The 15,745-nt window shown below is 39.0% G+C and overlaps 1 protein-coding gene across 3 annotated transcripts in view; it reads left to right on the forward strand.

Annotated features, from left to right (window-relative positions):
* The window catches only part of mroh1 (maestro heat-like repeat family member 1), a 30,465-nt gene extending 14,720 nt beyond the window's left edge, over positions 1 to 15,745 (forward strand). For 2 of the 3 annotated variants that reach the window (XM_042489667.2, XM_088084014.1), the window contains exons 23-45: positions 338 to 364; positions 3,556 to 3,678; positions 3,783 to 3,862; positions 3,998 to 4,139; positions 5,051 to 5,146; positions 5,723 to 5,827; positions 6,102 to 6,237; positions 6,407 to 6,519; positions 6,718 to 6,870; positions 7,090 to 7,146; positions 7,386 to 7,483; positions 7,634 to 7,799; positions 8,369 to 8,538; positions 8,659 to 8,796; positions 9,127 to 9,241; positions 10,770 to 10,916; positions 11,042 to 11,108; positions 11,344 to 11,465; positions 11,732 to 11,881; positions 12,017 to 12,151; positions 12,461 to 12,563; positions 12,701 to 12,766; positions 13,018 to 15,745. In XM_042489667.2, coding sequence (XP_042345601.1) covers positions 338 to 364; positions 3,556 to 3,678; positions 3,783 to 3,862; positions 3,998 to 4,139; positions 5,051 to 5,146; positions 5,723 to 5,827; positions 6,102 to 6,237; positions 6,407 to 6,519; positions 6,718 to 6,870; positions 7,090 to 7,146; positions 7,386 to 7,483; positions 7,634 to 7,799; positions 8,369 to 8,538; positions 8,659 to 8,796; positions 9,127 to 9,241; positions 10,770 to 10,916; positions 11,042 to 11,108; positions 11,344 to 11,465; positions 11,732 to 11,881; positions 12,017 to 12,151; positions 12,461 to 12,563; positions 12,701 to 12,766; positions 13,018 to 13,094 — 2,586 coding nt within the window. In that variant the 3' untranslated portion in view covers positions 13,095 to 15,745. The remainder of the gene's footprint in view (positions 1 to 337; positions 365 to 3,555; positions 3,679 to 3,782; positions 3,863 to 3,997; positions 4,140 to 5,050; positions 5,147 to 5,722; positions 5,828 to 6,101; positions 6,238 to 6,406; positions 6,520 to 6,717; positions 6,871 to 7,089; positions 7,147 to 7,385; positions 7,484 to 7,633; positions 7,800 to 8,368; positions 8,539 to 8,658; positions 8,797 to 9,126; positions 9,242 to 10,769; positions 10,917 to 11,041; positions 11,109 to 11,343; positions 11,466 to 11,731; positions 11,882 to 12,016; positions 12,152 to 12,460; positions 12,564 to 12,700; positions 12,767 to 13,017) is intronic. The other variant, XM_088084015.1, reaches the window with a different exon arrangement.

The following is a 15,745-nucleotide window of genomic DNA, read 5'->3' on the forward strand; positions in this document are numbered from 1 at the left end:
ATAATGATTATAATATAAATGCAGCTTTAGTTAAAGTACAAGTTCAGTTTTTTTTAAAAAACGTGGACCTGTCAATTTATGTCTTCCTAAAGAGCTTGTTTTACCACTGACATGCTGAGATTATTATTTCAACATAACGGAAAGAATCTATGCACAGACAGACCTTTTCATAAAGATTAAGATCCTTTTTGTTTAACCAGAAACAGCCCTGACATCACTATTGAACACACCAGACTGGGCTTGCGTAAGAAAAATGGCACCTATAAATTTAGACCTATGGGTAAGATTGCTGTATTTATTTGTACACTCATGACTTTATCATCTCTATTTTAAACAGGTTCTGGGGATTAAAGTAGAGACAAAGGTATTGTCACAGAAATACAGGGGCTGACTTGCTCTTTTTCCTCACTCTTCTTTGTATTTTTTTTCCCTACTACTCTATACTCTTGTGGCAACTAAAATCTTAACTGAAAATCTTCAAGCCAAGAAAACAGCTTGATACAATAAAGCAAATACTTTTTCTTTAAGCTTGTACTTTGCTGTATCTTAGTTATATTTCACACTGGTAGAGAATTAGATTGAAGTGCGTGTGTCTTAAGGGCATTCATGAACGATCCATCGCTAAAATTAAATTGTTCTGGTGGTGGAGCAGATATTGGTTTTGAAGGAGAGTTTTTATTTAATTACTTCATTTTACTCCTCAAACATGTACTGTTAATACCAACTAAACCACTGAGACCATGAGATCATAACTAAAGCTGCTGAAACACTTTAAGGAACACTATTGAGTAAAAAACACAACCAACACTAATGTTGCTGAGTGATTATAATTGTGCTGGTGACACATGGACACATTCTACCTCAGTGAAATGTAGCTTTATGTGATACACCACAAAAATCTTTTGAGTATCAAACACCTTATGTAGGATTGAAAGGTGGTTAAGTTTGTAATTTCCTCATAGACTGAGAACAGTGGATGTGGTTGAATTGAGTCAGTTAAAATAGATTCCACGCATGACCAGTTTTCACAGAGGAAAACTATCAAAACATCTGTTACAGTCACATTAATAGCCTACAGTGTTTGATACTCTGAGCTGGACTTGGGGTGGATTGTAAGTCTATTTCACTAATGTAAAATTAGTCACATGGCTACTATATTGTGTTTCCAACCTTACATCTAAAGCACAGTGAGTTTTGAATGCAGCTGGGATTCCACTAAAGCCTGCAGGGTCAAATTCACAAAGAATGGATTGTGGCCACTGATAGCCACATGAATTGCACATCACCTGCAGCTGCTATCTGTCCCATCTGATTCACAAAAGATGTTGTGGGAATGCTATTATGTCGCTAACACAGCAATAAAGTTGTGCATCTGATTGCAAATATCCATGTGGAAAATGTTGCCTTGCACCAAGAACATGGTAAAAGAGAAAAAGAGAGAGAAGAAAGAACACAGAAAAAAAGAACACAGAAATCTTAAGACTTTGCTCTTCAGGTTCTTATCACCAATTTAGTGCAGAGGCATTACTCAAAACATCGGTCAGGAAATTTAAACGTGTTTGAAAGACACCATATTTGGGATTTAATATCGCAGTCTGTCAGTGCGCTTCAGTTACTATCAACTCCGAATATGCCAAAAATTCGACTGTTTTTTTGCCTGGGCGTCAGCGATAGATGCATTATGTGTTTGGGTTGTGTGGCTGTACATTTGTATGTCTGTCCATCCAGCACATTTTTGTGAATGCGATATCTTAACAATGCCTCGAGGGAATTTCTTTACATTTTGCACAAACGTTCACATGGACTCAACGATGAGGTGATTAAATTTTGCTGGTCATAGGTCAAAGGTCAAGGCCACTGTGACCTCATCAGTCTCATTCTTGTGAACGGGATATCTCAAGAATACCTCAAGGAAATTTCTTTAAATTTGGCACAAACGTGAGTTTACTCAAGGATGAACTGATAAGATTTTGACACTTAAAGGTCACAGTGAACTTGCATTCGCCTCATTCTTGTGAGCGCAATATCTCAAGAAAATCATGAGGGGATTCCTTCAAATTTGACACAAACATTCACTTGGACTCAAGGAAGAGCTGAGTACAATTTGGTGTTCAAAGGTCAAGGTCACTGTGACCTTGCATCTGTCTCATTTTTGTGACCGCAATACTGTCTGGAGGGAGTTTCCTCGAATTAGATTCAAACGTCCACTTGGACTCCAGAATGAAGTGAACACAATCTGTTCAAAAGTCAAAGGTCAAGGTCACGGTGACCTCACATAACATGTTTTTGGGTATAACTAAAGAGCCTTGGGTGTGCACCTTGAAACTGTTCTTGTTCTATAGACCTTCTATGTGTGAAGCATTCATGTTTTCACAGACATAGATGTAAACGGTAAGAGTAACCTCACTGGTGTGCGGAGGCAGACAACCGAGTGGCTTTATATCTATTTGCAATGAGGCTTATTTACATAAAACAGGGCCAGTTTTGCACCATATGTATTTTAAAACAGTGGAGCACCAAGACACTGTTTGCTTAGCATTGCAGTGACAGTGGGGGTGCATCCCACCCTTTGCAGGTGCGCTGAGATTTACACAATTTCTTTTTGTCTTATTTGGGCACGTTTAGTAGCTGCAAAAGCCACTCAATCTTTATGTGAATTTGCCCCTAAGTGATATCCTCTGGCCATTACAGACAAAATGTCTTTTAAATGACCTACATTAGTAACATGCTAACTAGATTACTTGTGTCTAATGAAATGGGTCGGAAAGGAAAGGTTCTTGTTAACAAGCCATTTTATGGTTGCTGTATTTGGCTCTAAAGCTGGTTCCTGATTGTGCTGCATTATTTATGCAGTTGTAGGCTGTTACCATGACTAACTGTTTAGTTCTGCAAACATACTGTACACTTCCGCAAGCTACTTTTTATCCCTCTCAAGTTTAACTGAAATTAGTATATCCCATGAAGTAATACCTTCCCTTTTAGATCCTTCTCCCTACTATCTACACACAGGGTTGTCTCATTGATTCATTCTTTATTTCCTTCATTTAGTGGACTATTTTAAAGCTCACCAATGACTCTCTCTCTCTCTCTCTGTAAAATGGCTTTGGAAATGTCTTGCTAAACTTCAACACTTCTTGGTGTCTGTTCTGTCACTTCTCAGACCAGAGCCTGCAGGTGGTTTGCTGTTCAACCAATCTCTAACCTCTAATCAAACTCTGATTTCAAACATCTCTCCATCAATAGGCATGGAGGATCAATCTAAAATATCGCTATTGGATTGATTTGACTGATTGAGTAGACTGATCGCTTCAGTTTTATATGCTTGCTGATTCTCAGCCGCTTGTAGAGATGCATCCGCTGAAGGGGACTGCGGTTGGCCTTGTTGTTTGCATTCCTGACAACTAGGAAACTGCAATTATCCAATTTCCTTCACATTTAGCCTACTTTTCCTCCTGACCTGAATCTTCTGATCTGTGTTTGTCTTTTCATGTATTCTGTTTGTCTGTCTTGTGTGGGTTTTGTCGACATGCATTTGTGTGTCTTTACCCATTTCAGGACCTGACTATGAAGCTCAGTTTGATCCAGAGTGTTGGGCTCATTGGCAAAGCCATCAGTGAGTGTGTGAAGAGACAAGGCTACGTGTTCTCTCGCAAACAGGAGCTCATTACCGTCATGCTGGTCAGTAGTCAGTCATCACAAACACGCTGTGAATGTTTAATTGCTGATGCAACAACAGTGTCTTTTCTGATCCCTTCTCCCGCTGTTATGTCTTTACTGGCCAGGATTTTATCAAGGCTGAGCCAGCTGATTCATTAAGGACTCCAGTACGCCATCTTGTGATGACCACCTGTGCCAACCTCATGTATCCTTCAACTTCAGTGACTGATGTGTGTCACGCAGGTTCACAAAAATTTGTGGCATCTTTGTGTTCCCTTACTGGAGGTTCTGTCTTCGGTCCATCTGTCCAGTGTTTTATCTTTGACCTTTAGTGCTTCAGGCCTCTGGACCCTGCTCTGAGTGAGAACGAGAGCTTTGACTTGCTGAAAGTGTGTGTGAACAGTGTGTTCTCTCTGCCACCTGAGACACACACGCCAGAGAAAACTAAAGAAGAGGACATACTGGACCCCAAGCAGAGAAAGGTGAAGTACAGCAGACAGAGATGTGTGCTCACACACATACAGTATACCTCACAAATCTGCTGTGTATTTGTCTTGTGCCTCCATTCATTTTAACTTTCATAACTACTGGAAACTGTTTGTAGTGATCACGAATACAGTAATCAATCACTTATATGAATCAAAAAACTCCAGACAGAATCATTCCTAAACAAATGCAGTTTTCAATAATTAGCTTATAACAACCATGTAGTCTGCTTACAGTTTATTTTCATTTTTTACTTTTTATACACGACAACATATAGAAAAACAAATAAAATACAGTTTTCTTTTTTTTCTCTTCATTTTTTAAAACTTTACTCCCATGATACTTGCACTTCAGTAATCCGTCTGCTTGTGTCTAGCTACCTGAGGCTGGTGCTGTGTGCAAATTGAAATCATGACTTGGAAATGAAAGTAGTTCTCTCTGAATGAAAAATATAGTCTCCTTGAAGCTAAAGGCTGCTAGTCATGGCTCCTGGTGATGGAGACAGAAAACAAACTGGCCCAGGGAGAGCACCTAATGCCCAGTCACACAAAACCCTCATAATTAAATAGCTGCACTTTATTTTGAAACTGTAAGTAAAGTCAGTAAAAAGCAAAAAAGCAAAGCTGTCTGTTTCATAACTTCGTATTTATGTAATAGATATACAACTTCAACTGGATAATCTACATGAGAAGTAAAGAAAAGGGGGGAAAAGGGGTTATAGTAATCATCTGTTTATGATGATCCATTTGACCTGGACTGACCTGATAGCTATAAATGGTTTCCTATTAATATCTCTTTTTGTGTAGAGAGGTGCACAAACCTTTGAAATGTGTTAACTTCATGATAAATTTTGTTCAACATTAATTATATCTGTCATTTTGTCAAACTAATTCATAAATATATACAGGCATTGTACAAAGACACGTTGACTGCACTGCAGGAGCTGCTGAAAAGTGTACTGGCCAAAGATCCCACACCTGATGGCCTCCAGAGTGTCTTCAAGGTGAAGCTTGTTTCACACTAAACAGCTCAAATCATCTTTACCTAAACACAGTATCAAGTATCAGTAATATTTGTGTCATTATTCTGTTGTTTTCTTATTGTATATATAAAAAATGGAGTACTTATTACAGTGGCTACAAATGGTGGCAGCTCTTGTTATCACATGTCAGCACATTGCTGAACGAAAGAAAATCCTTCATACTAATTTCTTGGAACCTCAGGAATATCCACTTAAGACGATAGCTTTGTTTAGCATCTTTTTTTCTGTAGCTTAAATAATTGTACTTTCAAAAACTTTAAACCAACCAAGGACCGACTTACCAAGAAAGTGTCACAACAACAAACAAGTAATGTAAGTTTTTGGCTACTCTGGGGCAACATACGCATTCCTGCAAGCTATAACCAAATCCCACTACTTTTTCTCATGTGTCTCTGTTCCTTTATCCCCTTGACTTGTTCAGCTGTCTCATTAAAAAGAATAATTTGCTCCAGTGAACCACCGAGAAATAACTTTACCACCTGGGATATGTTACATCTTTCCGTCTTTTGACATGATGTATTTTACTATCCTGTGCAGCACATTGAATCATGGTTGAGCTCTGGACAGGACCATGAGAGACAGAGAGCTGTCACAGCGACTGCTCACATACTGGCTTACTACCTGGATAACCTCACTGTCAAGGTACACACGGACATATACATGCATATTTCTGTGTCTTTGTCATTTCTGAACTTTTTATTTTCTTTCATAACTATACCAGCACACCACAGATGGAAGCTTTAATAATAATCCTGATAACTGTGGGTGTATAGTTCTTGTAACTCATTCAAACATAATCAGTGGCCTAAAGTATTATCTGTATTTTGTCTTCACTTCATGTTTAAACTGACGTTTTGAGTGACATCCATTTTTTGCCTTTGCTTCCTTTCTTTTACTTCTGTGCATCTTTGTGTAGAACATGGTGTCTTTCCACAACCTTGGAGCTCTGCTGGGTCGACTGTCTCCACGATGTTCTGACCCTCACCCTGCTGTACGCACTGCTGCTGTGGACTGTATATACTCACTGCTTTACATACAGCTACGCTATGAAGGTACAGACACACAGAGCCACGACCTTTTTACCCACGTCTTTTTATTTTATTTAATTTGAAGTCACTTTTTGATAATTAAAATAACTGTTTACCTACTAGTTTTAGTAAAACTTGCTGTTTTGACTTTATCTAAAAAAATGTGTTCTCCTTTTCCTTTCTTCATGTGTAGGATTCTCCCTTGATTATAAAGATGAAGCTGTGGAGAGCCTGTTGCCTCTAAAAGACAGACTAGAAAACCCAGACCACTCAGTTCTGTATAAGACCTGCTCTGACCTTACCAAGGTACGCTTTGTGCCGCTCAGCAAGACGGTCTTAAAATTATATCAAGTATACCGAATCATTTTCTTTCCTCTGTCCACAATAAAATAGTCATATAATCAATGTTGTTGTTTTAATGTTTGTGTCAAGTTTACAGACACAGCGGTAGCCCATACATACAGTAATATTGTGTAATTGTTTCTTTCCCTGTGTGTGTGTCAGGTGATGAGTAAGCGTCTGCCTCAGCAGCAGCTGACGACACTGGTGTTCATGTTGTTTGAAGGGCTGGTCGACAGTCAGGCAAACTGCTGCAGAGCATCATCTGTCATCCTAAATACTTTGCTGAAGAACAGAGGAGGAGGACTACAAGAGCTGGTAGCACACACCACACCACACCGCGCACACACACACACACACACACACACACACACACACACACACACACACACACACACACACACACACACACACACACACAGGCTCTCACACAGCCCTTTGTTACATCTGCCGAGGTCAATAATTATATAGACATCAATTATTTGACTCACATACCAACTGTACATGAAAACCACAGAGTGTCTGTTTGTGTGTTAGGTCCCAGAGATGCTAGAGGTGTTACATGTACGTCTGCAGAACATCACAGAGGAGCAGGTATGAACTGACATCTGTATGACAATATAGCATGAATATTCATTATTTAATACTTTTTTTGTTACTCTTATTATATTTTGAATAATCATGATATAAAGATTTGATTATGAGGCCTTTTGGCTTATTTTGAAGTAAAGACCTGCTCAATGTGTAATTATATCTTAAACATCATGGTCTATAGCCACTTAAGTTGAACTTCAGTCACACTGAGGGAGCTGTTTCATTGTGTCTGTGTGTAGGTGAGAGTGGCAGTGGGACAGACGGTACTAATCCTGGCTTCTCAGCATCTGCAGACTGTTATCAGTACACTAGTAAACCAACCAATTCCCTTTGACAGGTATATATACAAAACCTTCATGAAGTCCTCTACCTCAGCATGACCACAATTTTTTTCACAAATTACATTCACTCACCTTCTTCTTGTCACTTGCTTTTTTTTGTGAATCGAAGTTCCCTAAACATTAAGTTTTTCTGTCTTTGTGTCCAGCTGGACCAGTGAGATGTGGATGGCCCTGGGGGCAGACCCCATTGTAGCCAGTCAGATCATTGAGATGGTGATGGAGAAGCTTCTCATCATGGCGCCCTATGTTGACCAGAGGGAGTCAGTGATCAGAGGAGGGACAACAAAGGTGGCCACCAATCAGCCACTGGCTGTAAGTCACAAACACTCACAGATATGTGTTAATCATTTACAGTTTTCTTAAAGGTGGATTCAGTGATACTAGAGAAAAATTGCTGATATCCGCTCAATTTGATGAGAGGCATATTGGATTATAATCGCTGAATAACGTCTACAAAGCCTGTGTGGCAAAAGCTGCATGTAGCAGAGCAGCAGCAGCAGCAAATTTAGTCCCACGTCTGTGTAATATACAGTCACTGTAGTTAGAGGCATAAATTGGAATAAAATGTTTGAATGAATAAAACATGCTTCAGGCAGCTGTTACATGACCCTTTCTGTGAATGAAACACCAGCAGTTACGACAGCCTGTGAAATGCTGTGTTGATTAGAATAAGAGCCTTCCATCGAAATCCACAAGAGACGGATACACTCTTTCTGTGTGGACAAAGACATTTGCTACAGCCATTTTTAAGGACCTGCACAGTGTTCTTCAGCTGGTTTCTGCATTAGCCATCACATCCACATCAAATAGATAGTGCAGAAAAAGGTGATTCTCACGTTTTAGTGTGTTGGCGTGTGTGTGTGTGTGTTCTTTGTTTCCAGATGACATGTGGTCTTAAAGAACTGCTGTTAAATGGACAGAGTCAGGAGCCAGCAGTCAGTCAGTTTCCTCAGCTCTTCTCATGTCTGACTGTGAGACTCGGATCAAGCGTCGGGGTCTCAGCACCGAGGGACAACAACACCAAACACACTGCCTCCGTCCATGTGGCAGGGTAGGCTTTTTTTTTTCCTTTTTCATTAGCAAAATCAAGATGAGTTGGCTCTATAAATATTTAATTTAAGTGTATGTGTGAGGGATAACAATTTCACATAATCGTTTTTCTGTGATTCAGGGTTGCAGCTGATGCCCTGCGCATCTTGTTAGCACGGGCCCAGTTAGATGAAGTGATGAAGAGACTGGATGAAGATAATGCCTGGGATGCAGTGAAGGAACAGAATACACACATTACAGGAGTTACACTACTGGCAAGGTGCGTTCCTGGGCACAGAACACAGGTGACGTAAGCACTTTACAAAAAATAGCAATCAGGTGCTAGACCAGCAGCAGCGCACATCCAAGATGAATTTACAGAATCACAGTAAGGTGATACTGTATACAACTAGTGACCAAAAATTCCTGTATAGGATACCTTTAATAACAAAAAGCATTATTCGTATCTTAATGAAGGATTGAAACATATTTCCTGTCCTGCATTCTCACTGTTGTTTCTCTCTATAATAACTAGTTAATCTATGTACTGAATAATAATACACTTTTCACTTCAAGCTCGCATAATTTTGGGTGTTTGTCTCGTCTGTAGGGCGATGGCTAAGCACGCTGGTCCCAGGTTGCCCGCCATTGTGGAGTGTCTGTGTCCCTCTTTGAACAACATCTACGAATGCCAGAGAATCACCGTCACTGCTTTCTTCTCTGAGGTGATACATCATGAAATATTGCTTCATGCTTTTTTAAAAAAATGTCTTTGTTTAGAAGGCCATTGTAGGTTTTTTAAAAAGGGGGAGTAATACTTTGATGGAAAACTCAGTATACCTGAGATTAAAATGATAAATTTACAAGGAAAAATAATTCTGCCAGTGTCAGGTGACGTAGTATAATGCGTGAAGAGTCCACATAGGAAGAAAGTTGTGGTATCATGCTGATATATCTGTCCTATCAAGTAAAGGGAAAAATTAAAAAGGGAACAGTTACTCAATACAATAATCTGTGTCCGGTGTTTATAAAGTGGTCTGTTAAATTTGGTTGTGCATCTGAAATGAGGAAAGAGGGAAAGGGGCCCACTCAGGGTCAGCTGCAGGGGGGCCTCACATGTTGTGTTGCATTACGTTCTGCATGCTGTATGTAAGTCAGTGTTGGCTTATTATTTTTAGAATCAGCTGATTTATTATTTTAAGCTTTAAGGATGTATAAAGCTGCTGAATGCACACTGTGTATAGAAACTGGGTTCTGCCAAAGTTTATATACACAGTGTGCATTCAGCAGCTTTATACATCCTGAAAATTGAAAATACGAAGTCATCGAAGTTTAAAAATAGCTAGCCAACACTGACTTACAGGGGACATGAACCTGGTGTCCTGAGTGGAAGTCCTTTGTTTGACCCATTCACCACAACTTCCTCTGTATGTGGACCTTCAGTCTTTGTATTACATCACCTGACTTTCTGGCAGTAAATATGAGTGTGTCCCCAAGAGTTTTTTTATTTCAAATCAATTTGATTATTGCAGTACTCTTTTTACTGGCCTTCCAGTTTTGAAACTCCAGCTTATCCAGAATTGTGCTGCTAGATGTTAAACCAAAACATGAAAGGGAGCATATCACCCCAGTGTTAGCTACACTCCCCTGGCTCCCAGTATCTTTCAGAAAAGATTTTAAGGTGTTTTTACTTGTTTTTAAAGCTCTTACTGCTTTGGGATCAACCTACATTGCATTGTTTTAAAAATATGCACAATTATACCCACAAGAAAGTAGTGAGTCCAGCTTTTGTTAACTTTGTTCCAGAATTATGGAATTCCCTTCCAAAAGCTAAAGGAGAAGCGGGCTCTGTGAACGTTTTTAAGCTACAGCTGAAAGCCTATTTATTTAGTCTGGCTTTTGATTAAAGTAATTCTTGTAATTATTATTTTATATCAATTCTTCTATTTACTATTACTTACTGGCCTCTATACTTTTTACCTTCACTTTTATATTGTGTTTATTGCCAACTGTCTTTTGATTATTATTATTATTATTATTATTATTATTATTATTATTCTTCTTCTTCTTCTTATTATTATTATTATTATTATTATTATTATTATTATCATTATTATTATTATTATTATTATTATTGTTATTATCCCTAACCCCCAATGTAAGTGACACAGAGTATGAAAACAAAATCATATCAGTTGTTACGGGATATTGATCAGCTTTTTTTTTTGTTTGTTTCTAATTCACTGATTTCAGCTCTTAAACCATCACGTGGTGACGGAGTTGATGTTGATTGATGTGTTAATGAACAACATGATGGAGAGGATATCCGATCCCTGTTGTAATGTCCGCATGTTGGCTGTGCGGGGGCTAGGCAACATAGCTGTGGGATCACCTGAAAAGGTATATCTCACACACACACGCATACACACACAACAGAGCACATAATATGTGCTACCATTGGCAAACTAGCTGTTAGATCACTGACAGATAACATTTTTCTTACTCTCACATCCCTCTCCCATCAGGTGAATAAATACGCCAAAGAGCTGCTGGCAGCCATGAGTTCGGGCATGGAGGAGAAAGACGATCCAGGTAGACTGACAGCCTGACATTTCCTGTGCTGGAAAAACTAAAGTCACAGTAATCTGTTGTCTGGCTCTCCTGATTGATTGCAGTGATTCTTAAAACTTACAGTCTAGTGGTCTGGGGTTTCACTTCCATCATCACATCCATCATGTTTGTCGTACAACATGCCCAGCCTCTTATCCTGAATGTTGTCATTAGTAGAAATGCTATTTTTCATCTCTGGCCTCTGGTCTTTCTGCAGGTAAGCTTATTACCCTGGAGGCCATGTCTGGTCTCTCTAAAGTCCTCCTCTATCTGGACAAGAAGAACGTCCACTTATTAGTGGTCTACATCTTCATGAAGATTAAACCGTTCTTGGAAAGCGTAAGTTTTCTGTTGATACACTTTAAAATATTATTTGATGTAATATAGATTGTATGATGAATCTCAGAATATCCAGAATTTTGTATTTTATCCAAAAAAATGCTTGAGTTATTTAGGGATTATTTTGTTGACCCTTAATGCAGCGTACAGTATGTAGTGTCTTTTAGTTATTCAGAGCTGTCGGTGTTATGTATCTCTGTTCAGCCTTATGAGAAGGTGAAGTTGTTTCCTACACTAATCATACTCTCTGGCTCTGTGCTCATCAGGAGAATGATGAGATCCGCTGTGCTTCCATCCACCTAATGGGGAACTTGTCCAAGTTTGGCTCAGGGGAGCCAGTGTTCAAAGACCAGATCCACAATGTTCTGGTCAGCCTGCTGTTACACCTGGTTGACCCAAACCCACAGGTGGTCAAGGTACGGAAGGAAATGTGTATGCATACACACAGACTTTCAAAACTTCTTTTGTTTTAAATAATACATTTTGAACCTACAGGGCAAATTCTTACAAAGTTTAATACTAATATGGATTTTGTTTTCGCGTCTTTCCAGGCGTGTAAGTTTTCAATGCGAGTGTGTGCTCCGGTGGTGGGATCAGAGCAGATCACAGCCATGTTTCAGAACCACCTCCACGAAGACAAGAGCTTGCACTACGGAGAGTTTATCAATGACCTCACCAAGTACCTGGTGAGACACACACAGTCAAACATGAAGCCTGGCTGAATAAGTGCACCTTCTTATAAATGTGTTCAGAGGGTTCTTTTGTAAAGTTAGATTGATTTAGATGCATGTTTTCTGCTGCTATTTTACAAAGAGTAACAGTTGTGTGGAAATCTGGACAAAAGAATCAGATCTAGGTGTCAATTTTCTGGGTATGACATTAAGTGTATTTCAGGAGCAACAGCACAGATTCTTTGCAAAATCAGAACAGATAATTTTTTTGAACTAAGACGTGTATTCATGTTTGATGTTCATTGCATGTTTTGTGGTTTATAGATTCAGGACTTTCCAGGCATGCTGAACTTTTATCACATCTCAGTCATCCAGTTCTTCAAGAGCAACTGGCCTGAGGTCAGAGCAGGAGCTGCCATGTTCATAGGTACGACTGTTAGAACCTGTCATCTCGCTCCGTGCCGTTTACCCTCCTCAACCTGATTTGACATATGGATCAGAAACAGTGTATTCATACTTACTGTGTATGAATTAACCTTATGATAAAGCGTGTGTGTTCATCAGGGTTTCTGCTGGGGAATCTTCCGGAGGAGCATTTCTCCCACCTCAACATGGGAACCATCACAAAAGGTGATTCACTGCACACTCTTCTCTTCCAGGAGTGGGAATGACTAGAGGCCTCATGATACGATAGTATAATCATTTTTTTAGTCACGTTACAATATTTTCTGTGATTTAAAATGTTTTGCGATATGCTGAGTATTACAATAACATAATTTGCGATTTATTACCTTTTTCAACTGTAAATCATGTAAAAAAAAAAAAATCATTCTGTTTGTCTTGTGGTATTGACTGTGTTCTTGGTGTGCTTGTGTCCTCAGGTTTAGTGATGCTGCTCCAAGATCCAGATCCTGTGGTGAGAGTGAAGGCTGCTGAAGCCATGGGACATTTCCACTGACACACACGCACGCACACACACACACACAAAAACCTACATACAAAGCTTTCCTTTTGTCTCAAGTGGTAGGTCTCCGCTACATAGAAAAAAGAGAAGGAATATTTATGATATGACCCACAGTTTACAAAAACATTAAGAGCCCATCATTTCAATGTGCAGGTATTTTAACAGCATTCAAATTATACAACTGCAACCTACATTAAACCAAAACAGGGACCAAAGCAGAAACAGATGTGGAGCCAAAAGCCAAACTGTCAGATTTACCAAAATGTCAAAAAAATCATACAAAATCAACACGATACTAATTATTTATATGCACAAATACACACACATATATACAAATATTTAACCATTAGCAGCTTTGTCTGACACTTAACTATGGTACTTGAAAGGAAGTGTTGATTCTTAACTATATTTTAGTGACCAAAGACTGTGTTTCTCTGTAGAGATAGACGTCGTCTGTAGTGTTTAGCCTTCTGTCAGTGACAATAGCAGAGGTAAACTGTGTTCTATCAATGGAAGGCGCCAAGACGTTTCTAAAGGTTGGAAAACACATTTGAACTTGAGAAAGACGTTTTTTAGAATAAATATAGTTTCTTCAAATATGTGAAAAGATAACAGTGCATTCAAAGTACATGACGACGGTTCCACATGGCTGGTGGCTGAAGTGTGTTTGTGTGTGTTGTCATACCAGCATTTCACGGTGGTGTTGTGGATGTTAGTTTTAGTTGCAGACGATCTCTTTTGGAGGTAGTTTAAATGAAGGGGTCTTTTGGTGTCCTAAAGAGCCTCCCTCTGATTAACATGGTATTGTTCTTTTCACAATCTGAGCTTTATCCTCGACCCTCCTACAAGATCAAATGAAACATTTTAGGTCAGTTAAATATACAGCACAGCGTGTAAATTAATGTGAATCCTGTATTAGAAAAAATGGCTATAAATGTTGAATGCATACAGCAAGACTTTGTCAAATCAGCCAGCAATAACCAGTCTGTCACTACTTCTAGGTCTTACTTCTGTAACCAGTCTCTGACAGCAGGACTTGTCTACACTAACAGTCCTACTTTTGGGGCTGTACAGTAGCTCACATGTGAACTGGCTGGTTCAGAACAGAGGAAACACGGTTTAGCCAAGATTTTGAACCACGTGGACAAACTGGTGCCAAGCTCACCTCCATTTCCAAGCCATTAAGACGCTGTTTATGAGTTACTGCCACAGCTGCGACTGAAATGGCCACACTGGACACTTTCTGGCACAACAATAATTTCTTTGGTCCAGCTCATGCAGCTGCTTTTACTTCTCGCTGTTTGATCTACACACAGTTTATGATTTTAATTTCACATTACGGGTCTAACAAGTGTTAAGCCGCGCTCTGTACGAGCATTAATTACCACGAGATGACTGCCAGGCATCCTGTGGCAGCATTCATAAACACACCTGCCAACTGACTCATTTTAATGCAGTGACGTTTTTCTTCTCCGTCAGGCTTTTTATGGCCGTTTCTTCTTTGAGAGGTGAATATTATTTTGTGTTAGCCAGGTAAAACTTACAAAACAAAGTCGGAACCAGCCAGGTCCAGACAGTCACACCATTACTTACCAGTGTTGTTGGGCAGAACACACCAGTGTAGCCATGCTGAAAACATTTAGTGCCAAATGTTCGTTGATAAGATATATAATAATAGCACCGCAGAGATGCTGTAAATGATTTTCTCTCTCTCACTTTGAATGCACTTAATGTTGTTTCAATGCCATTTAAATGTTTGTACAGTTTTAGGTGACAGCCGTTGGTTTGCAGTTCTCATGCTGTTGTGTAAATATACGTGCAAGTGTTGTACTGTGTAAGGATGTCTCCACATGTTACTTAATTTACTTAAATGCCAACAAAGACAGGTACGAAAATAATCCAGCACGTGTCTTCATTTGAATCCGTTTGGTGACAAATGTCGAATATGATTCAGGTGAAAGTAACACATTGTTTGTTTTAAAATAATTGATCACATGTGTGTTTACCTTAAATATTTCTATTGCACTTTTGAGCTCTGTCATGCAGTCCCTGGTTTAAGAACTGAAATGCAAACAAGGAGCTGAACCTGTTTATTTGTTTTATCTTTATTTTAATTTCTTCACAAGACATATGTCACATTTGGAGAAGATTTTCTTGCTCTTAAATAACTGAAAAAAAGCTGGTTTCAGCTGTAGTTTTTTTTTTGGTTATTTAAAAGGAAAGCAAAGGTTTTCCCTAATGTGATAACTTTTTATTGGAAGACAAATATTCATTCAGTAAGTTTACAAATCAAATATGAAAGGCTGCTCTGGTATCTGTATCTGTTGTATTAGTTATTCTACATACAGGGACTCGTGGCTTCTAGCACTTTCTAACACTATGGCTTTGTTTAGGGTGAATGGTAAATGAGTAATATTTTAGTTTTAAAAGCTGATATGATTTTTTTTCATGTCATCTGCCTGTTTTATAACATGTTGAATGCTGTTAATATCCTCGTATGATTGACACATGGCTTCATGTGTGAATGTGTTCAAGCGTGTATGTGTGCATGTCATTTTTCATGTTATTGGATCAGAGGAGAGAGTGGTGGATGGCAGTCATTGTATTTAATTGAAGAAATAAACAGTTCCATCAAATAATAGAAA

The sequence above is a fragment of the Plectropomus leopardus genome, chromosome 11, assembly GCF_026936395.1.
Source record: "Plectropomus leopardus strain MGB_pleo_1.0 chromosome 11, ASM2693639v1, whole genome shotgun sequence".
Taxonomy (NCBI): Eukaryota; Metazoa; Chordata; class Actinopteri; order Perciformes; family Serranidae; genus Plectropomus; species Plectropomus leopardus.